The sequence below is a fragment of the Rhipicephalus microplus genome, chromosome 1 (genome assembly GCF_043290135.1).
Source record: "Rhipicephalus microplus isolate Deutch F79 chromosome 1, USDA_Rmic, whole genome shotgun sequence".
NCBI lineage: Eukaryota > Metazoa > Arthropoda > Arachnida > Ixodida > Ixodidae > Rhipicephalus > Rhipicephalus microplus.
In genome coordinates, this window is record NC_134700.1 from 43,968,902 (window position 1) to 43,991,253 (window position 22,352).

The 22,352-nt window shown below is 44.2% G+C and overlaps 1 protein-coding gene across 5 annotated transcripts in view; it reads right to left on the minus strand.

The window, feature by feature from the left end:
- Window positions 1-22,352, minus strand: part of lt (vacuolar protein sorting-associated protein light) — a 635,043-nt gene that overhangs the window by 35,862 nt on the left and 576,829 nt on the right. The window contains exon 21 of one of the 5 annotated variants that reach the window (XM_075895859.1): window positions 3,365-3,478. The exons of the other annotated variants lie outside the window; for them this stretch is intronic. Within the exon in view, the coding sequence (XP_075751974.1) occupies window positions 3,365-3,478 (114 nt within the window). The remainder of the gene's footprint in view (window positions 1-3,364; window positions 3,479-22,352) is intronic. 5 annotated transcript variants of the gene reach the window in all.

Below are 22,352 nucleotides of genomic sequence, written 5' to 3' on the forward strand. Positions count from 1 at the left end.
AATATTTTGCAGAATCACTTCAATTTAGCATTTTCGATCACAAACGATGACCACTCAAGAATCACTCACACATATGAACACATGCTGGTTGGTAGATGTCAACGTACATTGACAACATAAGTATGCGAACTCTGCTCCCGATGAAGCACTCTGATACAGTATATATTTATAACATATTCTACATTCTCTATTGTCTGTCAAATTTATGAAAACAGCTGAGCCTGTAAAAAGCCCATGGCACAAAACGACTGCTCAGTTTTTGAAGCAACAAGTTGCATGGTATAACGTCTCTATTATGTCAGACTTGCAAGCATGAAGTGCCAGTAGGCTGTGTTGTACTCTGACTCGTATCCTTAAGAGCTATGTTTCACAAGTCTACGTTAAGCATGCATTGAAACACAATGATCGAGTGTGTGAGGGAACAACACGCAAAGGGAGATTCAGGCACATAAAAAACGAAACACCACAAAAATGTCAGCACATTTGATTTTTAGAACATAACAAACAGTTTACTGTGGTCATTCATAATATCTAACCTTAGAGGGTACGTTTGCAACACAAAAGCAAATAAATATTTCTATGAGTGAGCAACATGAAAAGAAATTAATGAACGTTTCATAATGCTATGATGCACAGAAAAATCTTTGTACAGTCCAGCCCGCTCATAACGAACCTGAGCGTGACGCGGCATCCGTTCGCTGAATCCCGAAGTTTGTAGTAAATGAAACACAGCTTTTAAAAAAAGTTGAGAGTGATAACACGAACTTTTTTTTTTTGCTCCCAAAAGCCCGTGATGCATGAGTTTCGAAGAGCAGAAGCGATAAGGGCGGTCTCAAGTTCATTTAAAAAGGCAGGGTGCTCGTTCGCCAAGGCCCATGGCATAAGCTGCATGAGGCTGCTTATGCCACGATTTCGTCGTTCTCGCAATCCAATTCCTCCAAATTGCTCTTGCCACGTACTTCATTCCCAATGCCCCAATCTGTGCAAAGATCCGCAGTGTTGGCATCATGATCGGCCATAATTAAATTATCGCAACAGATGTCCCACCCGCTTTCCCAGGTCGGAGTCGACGACGCGCTGCCACAAATCGCCGCCGCAGTGGTCCTGTACAGAAGCTTCAGGCTCGGCGTTGGGCCCGACGTCGACGAAGTTGGCCTCGCGAAAACAGTTTTGCGCGCATGTAGCCGTCACTGCGGCCAACGAAATATTCACCATCTCCACAGCTGAACACCGGGACGCCCGAAGCGGCAAATTGGCTGCCAGGTGGTCAGCAGCTTTGAGCGAGTGCTCCGCAACACAGCACCTAACGTGCGGATCACGCTCAAGCCAAGTGGTCATACTTTTGACGTTTTGTTGAGCGGCAGGAAAAAGCATGCTAGTCCTCCCGTCGGCCATCATGACCACACTGCACTCCCAGAGCGAGCAAGACGCGCACATGCGACACACTTGCCAGAACGCGTGGAACAGCTCTGGGCCCGTTCCTAGCCAGAAAAGGAAACTAATTCGAGCCAGCATGGCGGACGTCGCAGAGCGGTGGAGACAGGCGAAGGAGTTGTTATCAAGAGAAGTGAGCAGACTTGCAAGAAAAGGGCAAGGAGTTGACGTAAAGAGAGAGGAGGATGCAGCAGGATATCCACCTTGAAAACCAAAACACACGGGAAGGAGGCAGGTTAGGTAGCTTGCTTAGAAGGTCCGCGAAACTCGCACGTAGAAAAACTTGAAAGAGCGCCTGCACGCGTAGAAGTCAAAGCACGGCTGCCTGGATCAGTGAGTGAGGCGGTGTTCGAAGAATCGGCGGCCGTGGTCAAAAAATCGTTTTGTTGCGCCGGCGGGTTTGCGTGGCCTCACGAACTTTGATATTGCGCGATTCATTCCACACAAATTAACAGCCGTTTTCGCCCTTCCGCACGTGCACGGAAGGCAAGCTGAGTCGAGTGCAAAGTGAGTGAGAACGAGTCCTAAACACGAAACAAATCGCAAATTATGAGAGTCTGTGGGGTAGCGTACGCGCATGCACTAGATGCAGACTGTCGAATACGGTCGGTGGCCGACGATGTTGGCAAATGGTTTGGTCACTCCCAGCCGGCGACGCCAACTACAGTACCAGCGATCAAAAACAGGGTATATGGCGGACCGGTCTTCGAAAGATCGGTGGCAGTGTGAAAAAAACAGGCCTCGTCTGGCAATTCGGGGTGCTCAGAGTAGCGGGGGGACAAAGGACGGAGGGGTGCGTAACAAAAAGCAGTCAGGGCATAGAGGAAGGAAACAGCTTTCCTACCTCCTTGGATTGGGAAGAGCAGCAACTAGAAGGTCGCGGAGGCAGGGTCGGGGTTTAACAATAAGATTGTATGGGCACCTCACCGATGCCTGAATGATGGTCGAAAGTGGTTTCCCAGGAAGTCAGCAAACCGCTGACACCATTCACTGTAACCGATCAGCGGCGCTCGGAGGCGTTCGTTGTAAGTGGGATTTTGTGCCATTGAGCCAATGTATACTTTCATGGCCATGCGGATATTGTTGGTTTTAAGCGAAAGTTCATTTTAAGTGGGGTCGTTATATGTGGGCTCGACTGTATGAAAAGAAACATGCGTGAAAATGCCCTTTGCTGGAAAACAATACGCAAGTGTCCGGAGGTGCATGCTGCTTGAATGAAAAAATGAGCGCTCGTACCATTGTAACCATCTAGCAGATACTGCATTTGTTATTCATCTAAGCTTCATAGCACTATAATGTATCATGCAGCTTTTTGTTAAAAAAGGCCTCCTTGAGAGCAAGGTGGAACACTCAGAAAGCGACGCCATTGGGCGGCACGGCATCTCGAACATGAAGTTGAAGCAGACAAGCGCCATAGCCCACAATCCTTTGCGTTAGCGACAATATTGCTATCCATCTGTTCTTGTATATGCTACCTTAAAATGGCATATATAGTAATTTAGTTGCTCTTAAAGCCCCTTGATCTAAAAAAGTAACAGCACTCTCTTCCATGCACACACTTCCTCCTCAATTCTCCTCACCCGCCTCCGGCGCACGCTACGACCGGCGCCAATTTCACCGAGGGAGCCCACAGATGCATTGCCAAAACGATGGCGCATGATTTCGGGTCACTTGTGCACCGTGATAGTGTAGAAAAATGTAAAAAATGATACGATGAAGAAAACTGAAATTAAAGATTATTACAAGATTGGTTTTTTTCGAAAGCCGTGTAATGCGGCATGCCATTAAAAGCAGCTTTATGGAGAGTTCTATGATGCAGCAGCTTTTCTTCTTCCAGACAATAGCATGCTTTACGTTCGCATCTTATATAGTTTTGCTTGTGAGAACTCTTAGAGATGGAAAAAAAAAGCAGGCAGCAGCGATCACTCACTATATTGGTCATGTCTCCTTTGAGAAGGCTTCCTGTGCTTCACAACAGGGTGGTGGGTTGAAACAGTGTCAGGCTTCAGGTTTTTTCCCCCGAATTGTCGCAAAATATAAGGCTCTAATTGGTATTCAGTGAAATATAGCAAGAATGCATAGAAAGAAGGCAATAATTTAGGCACGATTAATAATTTCATTTACAAAATGGCATGTGACTATTACTAAGTTGCAGTGCTAAAAATCATTAGTAAAGAACTTCTGTGAATCAGTTGGTAATAATTAGGGTCATTACTTACTGCTAAATCTTTGTGGTGAAAACACGATGCTATAATTTCAGCTCATGCTACATCAGTAGAAAAAAGTCTCTAAAAACTGCAGAAGGGTGATTTTAAAGTGTTCACTATCACAGTGAGGAGTTCAGGCATCTGCCTCAAATAGAATATTATCAGCAAGCGAGCGCGTTCATGTGAACATATTGTGTACGTCCCTGTATGCGCGAGAAAACCAATTAATAATCAGCCCCTCAGTCATACATGCGTGGCATTCAAATTCAATGGCAAATTAACAAACTAAAAAAAAGACACAATGTTTGCTAGCTGACGCTGCTGAACTGTTATATCACAGGTGCGCTTATTATTAAAGCGACTTCCTCATCAAACACATAGCCTGCATCCTACATCAAAGGCGCCTGGTGTCGTCGGGATCAGTTGATGTAAAGAATTATCACTGGATGATGTCACCATATGATGGATGACATCACCATATAGATGACGGCATGACGCCGCACAACGCAAAATTCTCGACATCACAGTGAGGTTACACTGCCGTCACGTGATGTTACGTAAATTGCCTTCATCACGCCATGTGACATAACAGTTCATTTTCGCCACCAGAGAGTTATTGTTTTTTCTTGATAAGTTATTCCTGCTGTGCTCAGGTTTTTCTTTTGTCCAGCCTGGATGACGATTGTGTCATTATTTTGCGTGTGAAAACCCCCCTCCCACTTTCATCAAGATACCTCATTTAGAGACCATCACCAGTGTCACCTCGATCTATTAATAAATTCACTTATTTTTTCATTCATGTTGAACGGATCCTAACAATCTCGACAAGCCCGATCGACAATAGTCTATTTCAAACTTAACAACAGTTGCTGACGTTCGAGTTGATAAAGTCTCGGAATATTAGTATTTAGCATATCGAGGAGAACCCCATTTTAATGCAACGCACAGTCAGGTGAGAAAAAAATTTAAGAGCTATACAGTAGAATCTCAATGATGCGCATTCAAATGAAGCGCGCAAAATATTTGTATCATCCCGAATTCTTATGAACCAAAAACAAGTTAAAGCTGATCATGAAGGTGAACAGCAACTTTATTGGGGCCACCTACTTTTTGCTGAAAAAAAGTCCATGATGTTCTTTTGAACTTTCCTCCCTTCATCACCTCTCAGTAAAGCACCGCGGTTTTCTCACCCGTGCAGCTGGCACAAAAAGCGAATCACACTTGGCATCAAAGGGAGAGAAAGCAGCCAAACTTCATGGAACTTCACTCGCTTTGCCACTTAAAGAAGCCAGAAAAATGCGGCGCGAAGTCGGCACAAAAAAAAAAATAGTCACACAGGAGAATCGGAAACGCCAGAGCAGCCACAAAACCATGTCCGCACCAGTCAGAATGTTCCGAAAGTTTTGCCTACTACTGCGAGCTTCGCCGCTTGAGAATTCATTCCGTTTTGCCCATATCCTGAGCATTAAAATTTGTACAAAATTCTAGTTATGCACGCAAAGCACTGAAAATAAACAGTTGACACCTGTACAAATGCTGTTTCGGGAGATACGACAGCAAAAACGACACAAGCGGACGCACCGGCAGCGGTGGCGATGAATTCAGCTGGCAGAGCAAAAGCGAGACATGTTAAATCATGTCGACTAGCTGCTGCTGCACCTTCTTTTACTTCCGGTATTCACAGCGATCGTAATCTAAACCAGGCTCTCGATGAACACGTCCCTGTCAAGACCGTGGAAGTTTGTCGTGCTGCGTTAGTAGTTTGCGATTGCACCAACGCGATTGCACCAATGCCTTTGCCGCCATGTTGAATTTGCAGCTCATTTTTTACATCATGAGGTTTGAGAGCTAGTGCAGCCGGTGTAGCCAAAACCATGAAGCAGAAAGGCAATCTGATATTGCATGAGAGAAAAATTGGTCTTGGGCTGGTTTTTTTGGGGTCAGCCTCGTGGTGTGGCTTTCCAGCCTCTTAGGCGGCAAAGCGAGAGAAATTCCCGTGAGTTTTGCCACGTTCACTGCCTTCGGGGCATAGTGTGAACAGGCCTTCTTCCCACACACAAGCCACGTTGTGTTGTTTGCGTGTAGCGGTCAATCGCGCATTCTTATCATATGCGGTGACTGGGGAAACCATTCATGTAACACCGAATCACGGCGTACTTTATAAAATATAGTTCATCGGAAGCAACCTTAAAATTCAAATCATCGCGAAATTTGCATCAACCGTAATCGTGTCACTGAAATTCTACTGCATTACTCAGGCAAGAAGAGTACTTAAGATATATACAGTATTTGGTGACGCTTTAAAGGCCAACTCTGGCGAGTTTTTGACGTAAATGGATATCAATGATATTTACTGGGTATGCTCATTTGCATGTTTGCATCAATCATTCTAAATTTCGGGCTTGAGAGTTTTGCAGATTCTTTTCAAATGAATTTTATAACTTTCCTCCAAACACTCACCTTGCTTGCTTGAATTAATGGCAACACTGTGTGTGTGTGACGTTTATTTTTGCCTGGCGGAAGTTACGAACTGATGTGCCACTAGAGCGTCTTCTTGTGTGCTATGAATTTTGTGGGTACGGCCGGCGCTTCCTTGGATGAGCGTGCGATTTTCTTTTCCGTTTTGGTGGTCATGCGAAAGGTGACAAATGACGTTGTGTTACGGGCCACACAGGATTCGCCATATGTTCATCATAACAGCGTAAGCGTACGGCACGTACAGGTAGTGGCATCTGGCGGGCATTTTGCGCAATCAGGCAGGTTTGGGCAAAAGATTACGTCAGACGTAAAAGCGCATTTGGTTGGGTTTCGGTTTCGATATTGGGGTTTTTCATTAATAATTATTTTCAAACCAGCTATCGGACGATTGACAAGAATGTGTAAGCAACATAAAAGCACCAGTATCCTGACATGATCAAAAATTGCCGGAGTTGGCCTTTAATATTAGCGAGAAGAAGAGCATCGTACCTCACAAAGAATATTTTCAGCTGATGTTGCGCAGCCACTGCTTCTTACCAAAGCCGTCGTGCTTACCTTGGATATCATTAAAAAATGCATAACAGTTTTTATTCTGGTAGCAACAGTTGCAGGCGCAACCGCACAGCATAGCGCCAGCAAAAAGCGCATAAAACAAAGTGCACAAACTGTCCGCTAACCGAGCTACGTGCAGCCATAGTGAAAAATGGCGTGAGGAAAAAAAAAAAACACAACAACAGATTCATCCGTCTTCAAAGGAAACAGCGAAGGAGACCAATTAGTGCGCAGAAACAGCGGCAAAGAACATGAGGACTCGATAGGGGCAAGAAGGGAGAGAAGAGGTCGCGCGTGCGGAGATGTGGTGGACCAGGCTGGCAACTAGCGCTTTCCTCTTTTCTGGAGCGTGCCGATGACGCAGAGTGTATAGCTTGATCCTAAGATGAGTGGCGTTATCGAACAATTTTAGCATGTTTTAGATAGAACTGCAGATTTTTTTCTTTTTTTTCGCGATGTCAGCCAATGAAGGTCAACTGGAAGCCACTGTGTTATGTTTGGTTGTTCTAAAAACCACAGAATAAAAAAAAAAAGAAACTGGTCATCACGCAACGTTTGCAGTTTCTTCATAGTGCATAGTGTTACGTGGCAAGTTTTATATTGGCAAGTGCCACAATACAGTAGACTCTGTGTAAATGAAAGCTGAAGGAACCAGGAAAATGTGTCCCATTTAACAGGAGTTCCATTTACTGAGAGGTGAACACAGGTGCAGAATACGAGCCCGAAACCAAGTGTACCAGAGGCAATAGTTCTGTTTAAGCAGTAATTCCGTTCAACAGATTTCCGTTCACTAAGAGTCTACTCTATACCCTGAATACCAAGTATTCCATTCGGCCAAATAATAATTGGATAATGTTAGATTGATCACCAAACATAAGCAGTCAAGTACGGCCCTGAGTGTTAAAGTGCAAAACATCTAAGCATCGCTTGAGTAGCCTCCTGTATTATTTTCGCGTTATTTTGTTATTATATATCAGTGTGATTAGATTGCTCAGAACAATTAGTCTCATAGCTTCACTCAAAATGGGGATCAATGTTGTTGACGTGGCTGTAGTAGCACGGACGAGAAACCGCTCACTTCTCAGTGGGGTAACTGGCATGACACATTTAATATGTGCTGCGCACCAGCGTTGTGACACCCGAACATTCACTGAATTTTACATGAAAATGATGTAGTAGAATACTTGTCATGAGTGTACAACTTTTGTAAGATGGTGGATGGATCGTGCACGATGAGCGATATGAAAGCCATATAGTAAAGAAAAAAAAAAAAAAAACAAGAGGGGGGGGGGGGGAGTTTTGTCAGTTTGTGCTTAAAATAACTACCTCAGGTATAAAATTTTTTGTGTGATCAAGAATCATGTCTGACAAGTTGCACAACCATATATGCCACGTAGTTAACTCTCTTAGAGCAAAACAAAATTTAAGGACGTTGTTGCAGTTGTCTGTTGTTTCTACTACTGTCAATTCGCTGCTTAGCTTTATGAACGACAGCCGAGATTTCGCAAAAGTCGTACAACTTGTAGACACAATAATTAAAAAAATAAAATGAACAGAAGAATGGCTCTTATGCCGATCATATGCTCGAGCCCGGGCGTGCTACCTGGTAGCTCATCAGCAGAAGGAACTAACTGTTCTCACCATAACACCACCGCAATCCAATCAAATGTCACGACTCTAACAAGAAAAAAAAAAAAAAAGCATGCTGGCAAGAAAATATTAAAATCACTTCTCTTAAAACAGTTCTACTTTTGTTCGCACCTGAGAGATGATAAACGATTGAGTAATAGGGTGTAATTAAAGTCAAGCAAAAGATAGACATAAATTTGTGAGCAAGAAACAAATGCTGTCATCGCCAAGAAATCGCCGACTGCGCGCTCAGGCACGATCCCAGATGTACAAAAACAAGCTTTAAAATATTAGTCCAGGAAAAAAAAAATCCACTGTATCCTAAAATGGTGCCAGCACTTGCTTTCTGTGCTGGACCGGGTCAAAGTCTTCTTACGTTTTTCCAAGAGAAAGTGCCGAAAACATTATTACACCGACCACTTGTGACAAGTTCACACCATCGCGTATTTTCGTATTTAATTCCGAACGAATAAAAAGGTTTCAGAACGTCTCACAGACTAATTTCCTGTCTAACTGCATCAATCGAGAAAAAATTCAGCACACGAGAAAGAAAAAAACAACAACTGCAACTTCAACCATACGAATGCCTTCCATAAAAAGCAGGGCTTCACACTCTCCAGCGGGTTGCCAGAGCAGGGACGGTGCCGCCCACTAAGCATTATGTCCTCGCTCCCAATAGAGGGGGGGGCGAGGGCATACCGTGGCACCATCTGCCAGAATACTTTTGCGACGTATAAAAAGACATCACCTGGTACCGGCTGTGTGAAGTTCTTGAAAATTCCTGTGATTCAGGTTGTTCTGCCTTGGCTATCCTCACTTCGCAAGCGTCGGTTCTGTTTGTATTTGCTGCGAAAGAATCTGGAGTGTTTGCCACCAAAGATTTTTTAGTGAGCCAACGTACGGTCATCGCTGCACCCTGCACTTTCAAAGGAACGTGTGTGCATGGTGCCATGGACGCACAGTGTGAAGATGCACTCTGGTAAAAGGCGAGTTCTTAAGAAAATTATCTAGTGATATGTAAATCAAAGCATTTTCACCTTTTACAAAAATTTATGTTTACTGAGGCAAGCGCAATAGCGCCCACCTGGCTCTTTCTTTTGCATGGAAAGTGTGCGGCAAAGAGATAACGTTTTGATCAGTGTGGACTGCCGTGTAGGATTCACAGCAACACCTCGCTCTAGTTTTCAGAGTAGTATCAAGTAGCCCAAGGGGAGCAGATATTTTGGTATTGATTAAGATCACTTGACCTTTAAATTCATAAGGGTATCAGAGCTCTTTTGCCGCAATAGCATTATTGTTCACAACAATCGTGGTTTGTGCAGCCTGGTACTTTCACCAGAATTATTACTGGATGATTTTTATAAGACATATAATTAAATAAATGGAGCTTTATCTGCATATATATTGTCTCCCTAATCATTGCTTTCACCACAAGCGCTTCTCTGCACGGGGTGTGTTAGCCACATTTAGCTGACCAATTTTGCAGTCTGCTCCCCGTTCTGCTAAACACTCTACGTTACTGGAGCGCAATGAGCATTGCTAGGTTTAGCCAAGCGTCGTTCGGTCAACCCAATCGCGATGCCACCGATGTATAAAAGTAAAAGAAAAATAGAAATTGTTCATATCTTGCAACAAGATAAAGAATTCTGTTTTGAAACATTGTGAATTTATTTACCGTTTAACGCATGAGAGTTTTTCAATATTTTTCGTCACCTTCACATGGAGCTGGACTACAATCAAAGCCTTCAAGGCAGCCAAAATGCATTTCAAATGCCCTGCCCTGAGGCAGTACATTCATTGCCTTGCCTTGTGGCAAATCAAACCAGAAAGCTTTTTTGAATAGGTGGAAGAGTGGCTGCTGTTAAAAACTAAATTGTTGCTATTGTTACACGAAATTGCTTACTATTGAAGATTCCCGAAAACCCTTTGACGGAAATACCGAAGAAGCATCTCGACATGCCCCTTAATGGTCCGAAGTGTCAGCTCTGGATGGTTTCGTAGAACTTCACCCACATGCACGAGTTCTCAAAGGGCTTGGCTGCGATGACTTCTCAGAGGAGGCACAGACCCTCGTGTGTTGTATAGTGCCGCCGGTGCTTACATGTTTGCTGAACAACTGCTGCGTTTCCCAAGCAGTGCGGATAGGGTGGCTAGCCACTCTAGCATGACTTGCAGCACAAGAGGCTGCCATTTTGACTGTTCCTCCTCGCGTCATGTGATCCCTCACTCCCTACAGTCCACGCTGATGACCCACTCACACCCTCAGCGCCCAAACGTCTGGCGCATGCGCAGTGGTGTAACCAGGCCCTGGAAACTCAGCGCTAGTTTCAGTTTCAAAGAACATGCACGCACGTAGCGGTTGCCGAGCATCCTAAGATCTAATTGAATGGAGTGAGATTGATGTGAACGTTCGCATTTACTAGCTTTCACAAGTTTCTACAAATGAAAAAAAATTGATACCCCTGTAAACAACTTCTCGTTTATATATCTTTTCTTATTCGTTATTTTGTGAATATTAAATCAGGTGAAGCACGGGAAGTGATTGACTTGCGTTCATAGTGCTTGCCTCCACTTTTTCTCGCCCCTCTCTCAGCGATATTAGAAGTTGGATCGCGCTCATCTCGCTCGGTTGGCATGTAAACTGCAGGAAAGATAAGAGAGGAAGTTTTGGCGGTCACGGAACGGAAGCCACAGTGAGCTATGCTGAACAAGTCCACCATGCATTCGTCGACGGTTGCTTAATTGAGCCACACATGTTTTTCCCGACTCTGCGGTATGCTAACCCAGGGATTTCTAGTTCCGCAAGATTTTTTTTAGCGTTTCCTAAAGGTAACACGTGAGTATAAAAATTTGGACGCATCATATGAGCAGGTATTGATTTTGCATGAGTACATATGAGTAAACTCAGTTCTCTGCAAGCCTAACTAGACTTACAGAAGTGCAGTGTCGCTTGACTAATAGGTGAATGCGGCAGCCAAGTTCCTGTCAGGGAAATGTATTTATTGCAAAGCTTGGATTCGAGTTGGCTCGGCTACATAGTTTAAGTTTCTTTTACATTCAACATGCAGTCCAAATGATGTCAAGTAATGATAAGCTGCTTCCTAATCATGAAATTCTTGTAGCCGCAATTTAAAAATTTGTGAGTCTTTACTTCTATAGGTTCACTCAAGTACACGTGATGGACTAAATGCTTCTAAAAAGTATTACAGAGAATATCAATGAAGCAACGTTCTGACAAGTGAACTTTTCTTCATCAAGGCAGCGTTGTTGCCCTGACGAAGACGAGTCAACTTGCCAAAACATTGTTTCTAGCGACATTCTTTCTCGAAAAATTTCTGATCGCTTTAAGCCTCTCCATGCTTCTATGAACCTAAGTCTCGTTTGATACTCATGTTTTGCGAAGAAAACTATGTGCTCCGTGATAACAGACGTGACTGGGTCAAATACGACGTGTTCTACTCGTGATCGTTAAAAATTTTCACATTTGTGCGAATATTCTGGTTTAATGTTTGCTTCCTATGTCTGTCAGAAGTTGAAGCTGCTTTTATAGATTGACAATTTTACACTATGTGTATGTCTATTTTTGTTTTACAAAATGTGCAATAAAAATTTAATTTGATTTGTGCCGATCGAGTTTCGTCTTACTGAGAAATCAGTCAGCATGACTTTTGCATCTTCAGAAAACATGAACAAAATTAAAAAAAAAGATATTTAAAAATTTTTATAGCCATAATGCCCAAGTAGCCAGCGGACCTGAAACAAGACACAAGCGCATTCAGTTGCATGCGAAGTTGGAAAGAAGGGCTTCCGTGGCAATCTTCCTCCTCTCGATTTTTCGTCCTTTCCCTCTATTTAGGGACCTCACCTGTGACGTCATAAGAGAAATTTTCTGTTGGTGACTTATTTCTAGTAGAAAGTCCGGCAACCGCCCGTGGTAAAAGCGGTGCTGCCGCTACCAAGAGCGAATACATGGTATTAGAGCGTTTCTGCCCCTTGTTGTAAAACCACCGACTGGCTCGCTGAGCGAAGCAGAAGGCAAAATACGGTCAGCTAAAAGCCCCTATCGCCTGATTTGATGTGCATACTTTGCAATAATACCTGCTCAACTCATTCATTCCAATATTAATGACAATTACTATATCTTATTTTCAGTGACTCTGCTGGTCTCTGGTATCAATCAATTTGTTTACTGGCAGCTCAGCACATTACAGCTGCTAGCAGAGCAGATGTCTGAATATGCAACACAAAATTACTGCATCAGGACAAAATCATTCTCGCTACCCTGAGCTACAGACAGCTGGAAAAAGCCTGTTGGCCTGGTGTGAATAAACATTGCAAAATTCTATGTGTACAATCAAGAAAGGTCACACATCGTACTCACTGGATGTCAATCCCAACACAGTACACAAAATATTTTCCTGAAAGTTCCTGTCGCACATGCGATAATCAATGCTGGGTTGTTTTCACATTCTTGGCTTTATCGAACATGCATCCAGCTGCTTCTTATTCTAGCGTATGCACGAAAACTAGCACCAAGGCGAGAAATAGATTCGGCATCATGCGTTGCTTAATCATACACGGGCAAACAAATCCTTGCTGTGATTACACGCAAAGAAATCAATCTTTCCAACCTGGTGGAAATAAAGGCAATAAATTCGTATACATATGGATCTGCGAAGTACACCGTCATACAAACCAAACATTTTATCTTCGATTCCAGACTAATCTTTGCGAATGCACAAACACTCAAAGAAAAAAAAAGAAAGAGGCCACTGAGTGATCTGCACATCTGAGGATGAATGCCGAGTTGTTTTGCCAATTTGAGTTTTATTCATCAAGTGTATCCGTGCCGCGACGCTTTCAAAGGACTCATTCACATTAAGACTTACTCATATGCATCAGGGACTGCGGCAACAAGCTTATGAACAAACCTGTAAGTTGGAAAATAAATTGAAACTGGTGCCACCTTAACGTGGGGGCATAGACGAGTGACATGATGTCGTTTACTACGTCATAGCAACAGCAGCGCGGGCCTTTCCAGCGGTCGCTCTCGCTCCCAATAAAGAACCATTGCTCATGTTTGCAGAGTGACGCCAACGTCGTGAATGGCTCTGGTGCAAACTCCGGGCAATTTGAGGATAGGTGCGGCAGAGGGCACAGTTAATGCAGTGCGTTTCGCTGAAGCGGGAGCGCATGCAACACGCGCAGAAGGTGTTCTGCAGTCGGTGTGGGAAACTTCGCCGCCATGTTTTCAGCTTGGCCTAGTAAAAGGACACGCTCCCTGCGCGAAGTTGCTTTTCTGCGATTGAAAAAGAGACCCCATAAAAGCATCAGCGAGGTAAGAAATATTGTTCTCTCGTAGGCTGCCACAACAATGCAGACAACACCAAGGGACGCTTCCCGCGTGCAAAGCTGTATCGGATCCCCGGCAAATCTTGCTGGGAAACCCAACACTGAGCCGTGTTCGCGAAAGATAGAGCAAGCATGACACGAGAGCTGGAAAAGAGAGGTGAGCACGTCAATTTGACTCGCAGTGGTTAAAGCTCAGCTTGCTACCTCACGGCAAAATCAGAGGGTCACGCTCCCATGGCACAGAGGACATGACTCTAAAAATTCTCAGACATTTTAACGCCATGACCGTATAGGCTTAGCTTTCATTTATTTCTCCAAGTACAGGGCTTCTACTGCTAGATGCCACATCAAAACAACAAATATATGACTTTCATAAGCATCAATGCAGCACATCGATAAAGTACAGGGCTTCATATCGACAAAAAATGGGACTGACCTCAAGGCATACGTCGTACACGGTATTGTCACGGACCTGAGAAATGCATTTCGCAGTGACTCAGGCATTCTCGTCTTTTATCGTCTGCTCCACATTATAAACGTGACAATTGAGCTTTGCTCCTTTAGTAAGATTCGCTTTTCGGAAGTGCTTGTCCAGCTTCGAGATCATTTTTAAGCTGCACTGCGTGAGTAAAACGCACAGTGGCAGCACGTTGGCGGAAAAAGAGAAGGCATGATATACATCCTCAATTTCTAATTTTCTACCAGAGATAATGCTGCCTGTCCAGAGTTGCGGAGCCACCATGCATTGCATTGGCGTCCTATGAGGTCCATAAATAAAGCGAGTTTTCAAGGTAGCGACACCCTCCCCTTTCCTCCTCACTTATTTGCCTGAAGCGCCCCTTAAAATGTTCAGAACTTTCATGAAAAAGAGAATGTGATGGTTGAGTTACTAAGGCAAATAGATCAGAATGAAACCAAATGAAAGAAAAGGAGACATAGAATAAAGTTTTCTATTCGAATATACAGCGGAACCCCGCTGCTACATTCCGCACTGCTGCGTTTTCTCCGCTGTTACATTGTTTCTCATTGGTCCCGGCATAGCTCCCATAAAATCTCATGTATTGCGAACCTTGCTGTTATGTCGCAATTGTGAAGACATTCCAGCATGATGTGTCACAACCTAGTCTGCTGAAACCACCTGAGCACCATCATTTTGATTTGACATTTGACACTCTTGGCCTGGCTTGTCTATGAAACAGGCTGCAAGAAGCCGCAAGCAAGTTGGAGCGATTGCTCCTAGATCACCATTTGTGAAAAGTGCTATTACATCATCACTATGCTTACAATGAAAGTTTCCCTACATAGTGCCGGAAGTACCTGACAGTCCCTACGCCGCATATTGCCGCGAACCATGCATTGGGTTTGTTTATTTGTGTTTTGTTTTTTCGGCCTGGCTGCGCCGGCCTGTGCTATCGCCGTTTTCACAGCGTTTCGAACAAACGCTATCGAACAACGCTTCAGGCATTGTTCGATAGAAACAACGCCTATTATGACTCATCTTCATAAGCATATTATGACTCATCTTCAGTCGCTGTTGTGTGTGCAAAGCTTGTTACCGTTGAACTTGTCAATGCAACCTTTGTCAAGCCCTAATGGTGTTGCGTAAGCAGAAAGTTGTTTCCCTTGAGGAAAAGCTGGACGTTCTTAGACTAATCGACAAGCAGCCAGCGCAAAAAAGGGTGGCCGTTGCCAAAGACCTTGGACTGCCACCATCAATGCTTAACAACAACGTCTCGAAACATGCCGAGGTGTAAGGTAATATCGCTCTCTTAGACCTGAAAGCCAAGCAAGCTCGTGGCACCATGAACGAGAACCTCTACGATTCTCTTCTCACATGGTTCAAGCAAGCTCTCACTGCTGCTATCAACTTTGACGGCAATATTTTACGCGAGAAGGTGATGAAAATAGCCGATAGACTGGGCATTGTTGATTTTGCGGTGTCAAATGACTGGATTGACCGTTTCTGCAAGAGGCACGGCATCACTTACAACATGACAAGCGGAGAAGCGGCAAGTGTAAACGTGGAAACAGCTGATGATTGGAAGGCCACATTATCTACTTTCATTAAGGGGTACAAGCCTCGTGACATTTACAGTGCTGACGCAACAGGCCTCGTATTTTGTGTAGCCATTGAAATTGTTAAGCTTGAAGGGCGAAGCGTGCCATTGAGGCAAATGCACTAAAAACTGACTGACAGTGCTCCTTTACTACAATATGGACGGCCCGAACAAACTAAAGCCGTGGGTGATCGGCAAGTGTAAAAACCCATGGTGCTTGAAAAACATTTGCCTGCTGCCATGCCACTACAGAAGTAGCAGTCGTGCTTGGATGGCGTGCACTTTGTTTAAAGAGTTTCTTCAATACATCGATAATAAGATAGTATCACACTGCAGGAGGGTTCTCCTTTTCGCAAAAATTGTGCTGCCCACCCGAGATCTGCCGTTTCTATGATACGCCAAACTTTTTTTTTTTTTTCCATTAAATACGCCAAGCCACTTGCAGCTGTTGGATGCTGGAGTCATAAAATGCGTGAAGCATTCGTATTGAAAAAGCATTGTTAATCGCTGTCTCATGCGTATTGATTATGAACAGCAGCCTAAGACAATTTCTGTACTCAACGCCATGCATTGCATCATATCAGCGTGGAGCGCAGTGAGCGCATCACCTGTAGAGCACTGCTTCACGAGGTGTTGCTTCCATATGAACAGCGAAAGAACAAGCCTGCCTGCCATCGAAGCTCAATAATCGGAAGCAGCCTCTTGTTAGCAAGAGCTCAATGAGACAATGAATCCACTGGGTGCCACGTGTACAGCGTACGATGACTACGTTGCTGCGAATGCTGTTGTCGTGACGTCGAAGCGCGAGACAGTCGCAGAGATTGTTGCAAACTCGATCGCAACTGAAGATGGGGCATCGATGACGACCACGAGCTGCACGATCCTGAAAAGTTGGCAGTAGAGTCAGCCAATCTCAACTTTGGAGAATCCATCGCGGCGCTGGACTACCTTCCCAGGTACATCGCACACCAAAGGTACGCAGAAAACAATGTGGCATTCAAGATCATTGCAAAACGCCTGGTGCTAAACAGTGAGCAAAAGAAGCAGCAGCCAACTATCTTCGAATATTATAAGTCTTAGGCTCACCTTGCCAAAATAAATTGTTTGTAGTCAAAGCGTCTGTGCTCTCATTCATTTTCAGAACTTTCCTCACTTTGAGTTTTTTTTGCTGTTACGTTTTTCCCACCCGGTCCGCTGAAAATTGTATGAACTGCAAATGGTACAACACAAGAGCAAGCGGGATGTCTGTTACTCAACTTGCAACGTTGTGCAGTACTATATTTCACACTGCTAGCCATAGCGTCTCGCATCGTACATCGTAGTTCGTCCAGTTTTCTGAATGTGTTTAGCTCGTGTTTATAATGTGGCACAGTGAACGTGCGTCTTGCTGGATCCTGTCAGTGACTGTGACGTTAGGAAGAGTGATCACAGCCGGCTTGTGCACACGCAAGGAAAAACCACCGCCAGATTGACAAGAACCCTTGACTACAGCACTGCGATGACAGTTTTCCTTTTCTCGAAAAATATGCTTAGTTTGACAAATCCTGATGCCAGGTAATTCTGGTGCGGTATGTGGAACTTCACAGGAAGTGAGAGTTCTACCAGTGAGGTGTCCCTAAGGAATGCGTTTTGGCTCTTTTATGCAATGTTACAGAGAAAGTTGCTCGCTCTATTCAAATGTGAAATGTTCTTGAAAGTGCGTTGAATAAACCCTCCAGCTGTGCTGTACGTGCATACGCACAAATATTTGTAGCAACAGGCATGCACTAGATAAGCATTAGATGCACCCTTGACGTTTCGACAAAAACCGACAAACTCGCCTCGCAGAGCCGCTTCGACGTACGTCTCCAGCGTTACCGAAAGCATTCGCGTGAAATGTTTCATAGCTAGACTTCACGGTGTGTACCATTTCGGATAGCTCGAGGTACATTGAAGAGAGCGAAATCGTTTCCATTTGTGAATCGCAACCCAGCATCACAAAAAAACTCAGATGTTGCATTGAAGGTGCACCCCGGAGCATCCTCGAATTACTTGGGGCAAACTGGAACACTCCTCCTCTGCATTTTGTCTTGGCTATAATTTCGTCTTTTGTATCGGGAAGAATCCGGCCAGAGCCATATGCGCATGTTTACTCGTTTAACCTTTTGAATATTACAGGGGTGAGAATGCTGAGACTAAATTGGGAGCAGTTTTTGGAGCAGCCGATTTTCAATTCTTGAGCAGGAGAACCTTGCTTAGGAGCAGTTAGCCCCATTTAATATGTCGTCCTGAGAGCTTGAAAATACAACTCTTTAGCAACGTGGGGGCATCAGTGCATATTAATTGGCTCATAATATAGATGCATCACTGAAACAGATTTTGAAGGAAGCTTTTAAACAGATTATCACCAGGTATGAACAGCACTACCTTTTTTACATGCCACATGACCTATCTAGCTCTCATAACAAAAAGGAAGCTTTTAAACAGATTATCACCAGGTATGAACAGCACTACCTTTTTTACATGCCACATGACCTATCTAGCTCTCATAACAAACCTGCGAAATAATACTTCAAAAAAAAAAGGTTCGGTTGAAAACTAGGTTTCCCGGAAACATTTACAATGAAAAACACATCACATTCAATCGAAATTCAAAAATTGTGATTGCACAAGAATCTTTGGCAACAGTGACCCTTCGCTTAAAAACAGAAAGTCTGACTAATAGCATCATGAACTTTTAACAGACAACAAAAGCGCGTTGCACTGCCGTTCGCGGCTACCTCGTGCGGGTCCCCTTCCAAGAGTGCAGCACAGGAGCCAAGTAACCTCGTTTCACCGACTACACTCAAACCTCAATATAACAAACAAATAATGAAATATTGGTTATAACAAAGTAAATGAAAAATAGTCTTGTAATAAATATAATGTTAAAAATAAACAATTAAAACAAATTTTTGGATATAACGAACTTATTCTCATGTAAGACGCAACTTTGTTATAATGAGGTTTGAATGTATCTCGCAAAGCGCTTGCATATGACACTAAGTGATAAGCGAATGGTACTGATAATGCCTCTCCATGTGAGCAACCATGCAATACTAACACGCCACATGTTGGCCAGTTCTATCATACGTCATCACCGTCGATGGGGAACTCCCAATAATACATCCACTTGCAATTGCCACCCTCGCCGTGACTCATGCAAAGGCCGTTTCACATGACACAAAAAGTAGCGATTTTCAGTCTGCGAATTCGCTCACAACGAAAAAAAAGCCAGTTCGCTCCTGCTGCAGCGGTCCGCGACGAGATTCCAACATGTTGGAAATTTTTGCTTTGATCGCAGCGGTGGGAGCATTTTTTCTTCGGGACCTGTCGAAATAGGGCCGGAGGGCCAGGGGCCAAGCCAACCAAGCTGTCAAAAAAAGGTTATGTGTCGAAGTTCCATTAACATGTTTGTTTGGTAATGGTCGCTATTGCGCATTTTAAAGTGCAGTTGAATCGGAAAGTGTTTTTAAATGACCAAACACAAGTTCTCTTCGTTACCGTTCATGGAAACTTGTAACGCACAGGTTGTTGCATTATATTTGAAAAATTTTACAGTGTCTGCCACAACGAACGGTGGCAAGAAATGTTGCTTGCTGCTCCAGTCGCAGAGCGAAAATCGGGAACCATTCGCGGTCCAAAACAGTCAGTAGCGGCAGTTGTGAACAGAGCGATTGGAGTGAATAGAACAACTTTTTTCGCTGCAATCGCAGCATGTTAAACGGCCTTAAAGCACTCGCACCGGGCAGCACAGGTAAGAAATTCATGTCCATGCAATCGAACCGCTGAACGTGCAGAGGCTGGTTTTATTGCAAAGAAAGAATAAAAGAAAATGAAGTCACACTGTGGAACGGCCGCCGACCGAAACACCGATCGAACATAAAGCTATGCTTAAAAGCTCGTGCAGCCCAGAGCCGGCTTGCAGCAACGCCTCTTAAAGTGCTCGTTGCGAGTTTCGGCTACAAAACAGAGCAGTGGCGAGGAAAACTGTGTCACGTGATCACTGACGCGTCACGAATAGTGTTGAGGAGCCAACATAGTTTTCAAATTGTTCTACTGGGCGTTCTGTCAACACGGTTTGCAAATAACCAAGTCTCTCTACCTGGGGATGCCGATATGTGGATTTCGCCCATGATGAATTTTTTAAATGCTTTGAGAACTTGCTTGTTTCAATAAATTAGTACCTAATGGGCGTAAACCGGGAATGGCTTGCACGCATTCTGTCACTCACAGAACCCATATTGAGACCCCATGTGGACACGCCGGAGCATCCAGAAGATGTGTCGCATGCAAAGAAAGGACTCCACGTTTACAGTTACTCGCTCACAGCAAGTGTGCACGCGTAGGTGACCGCACCCAGCAGCGTTGACATGAAAACCACAGCGAATGGAGGAATGCGTTATGCATAACAAAGAACCCGAGAGTCAACTCAGCTACACTTGCCACACGACTCCATGGTTTTCACACGGCCAAAGTGGCACCAGAACACACAGCCTAGCTAGTAGAAGCAGCACACTCTATGCACGGCAGCGCATTTTTGCGGGGTTACAGTTTAGAATAGATTATGGTAACACCATGCATGGGAGCCTTGGTCACCAGAGAGGTGCAAAGTAAAAAAAAACATAATATGGTGCGTCCTGTTGCTCAACTCGGCCTTTTTTCACCACTGAAGTTGAGGTTGGCATAAATATTCTAGCTTTCGAAGCTGTTTTAGAGCAGTTCGGCACAATCGTCGAGATTTTTATGCTTTTAGAGCAGCTTGGTGCAAGAAAACGGAAATGTATTAAAAATGCACAATATGCGCAGATGTCTCACCCCTGATAATAATAAATAACACCACCAGGAAAGATCACCTGCAAGGATTGCACCAATTACCTATGTGCATGGCGGAGAAAAAGAGGGGTAAGCGAGAAAGGGAGGAGGGGGGCGCCGAGAACAATGTGTGTCTCTATCTCCTTGAAAGTGGATGGCAATACTGCTCCCACTCGCGACTCCAACTGATCGCTTGCCACCTAGTGGCCGCACCTGGATACTGCGCTAACAGGGTCAACCTTATAAGGAGATATGTCGCCACGTTGCCACGCTTTGAGAAGTGGCTGCTTAGTTCTTTTATTTTCTTCATGCTGCATGCATGATCCCGAAAAAGAAGAAAAAAACGACGTCCAAAGATGATTGAGGTTTGCTGCAATGCATGCAATCGTGGTGGAAAGATGGCAACGTATCAATCTATCACTTCCCGAAGGATGCAGAAGATGCAAGATGAAGAAGTAATGCAAAAAAAAGGTGACGAACACTGCGGTAGTTTGTTCTAATCAATTCACTCTCCCGATGACTTAATTTTCTTTGGTGAGTACACCAGCTAGTGTGTATTTTCATCAATATTCGGGCTTTTATAGGTGTAGAATACAGTTTCATTTATGTAGTGCTTCAGAAATTTCGTTGCGTTATGTATGAGTGTATTTTTCGCATATGCTTGTTTTCGGCGCAAACTGTAGTGCTACCAATTCTCACATTAAGCTGCTGTAATCCTTCCGCCTGAACATTCCTCGTTTCGAATGTTTGTATGTACACGCACACAAACGCATGCGAGTTCAGATTACAGCGATGCCCACTGGCATTCATAACGGAAAACAGAGCGTCGGCCGTCGATTAAGTGGCAAGTGGCAAAACCTGTCGGCACTTATACACATGCCATCAAATATTCCAGTGATATTGTTAGCAATGACAAGGGTAGATTCCAGAATAATCTGCAATGTTCGCGAAGTGGATATAATCTTAAAGTGATCTACTGCAGTCCTAAAGCTTCTCAAACATAGCAGGTGCTGTTTACACTGAGCATCACTGGCAGTTAAACGGGATTACAAAACTTGAGGAGGGAATGTAGCATAGCCCCTTTCTGAAAAAGGCGTCGTCCTAATGCCTTATCAAAATATCACAGCATATTCACGAAGTGCATGATGATGAGTAGGGCGAAGCATTCATCAGTCCGTCTGCGCTGCCAACCGTTCGTTCGTTCTTGCTTCTGTCCGTCCGTGCGTCCATCTGTGCAAGTGTCTGTGCGTCCGTTCATTCGTGTGTCTGTCCGTGCATACACCCGTTTGTGCATCCATCCATCCCTCCATCCATCCATCTAGCACCGCCATCTCGCATCTTTTCATCATATATTCATCTTATAGCAGTATCGCCATCCAGTGGACATTCCAAGGACTAAATGAGAGGTGACACGACCAGACTAGAGGAGCAACACGCGCGCACTCTCTTACCGCCTGCTCTTTGTGTCTAGTTTCCACATTTCACTGCCTTTAGTTCATGGCACGGCAGCCACACCCTCGCTAAACATTGCTAGAACCAAAGACGTTATGCCAAGCGAGTTTAAAGTGTCAACCCTTTCTGGTCAGATAGTGCTCAAAATGTGTCCTTCTGACACTAGTTTTTTTCATCATCATCATCATCATCATCATCAGCCTGACTACGTCCACTGCAGGACAAAGGCCTCTCCCATGTTCCGCCAGTTAACCCGGTCCTGTGCTTGCTGCTTCCAATTTATACCCGCAAACTTCTTAATCTCATCTGCCCACCTAACCTTCTGTCTCCCCCTAACCCGCTTCCCTTCTCTGGGAAT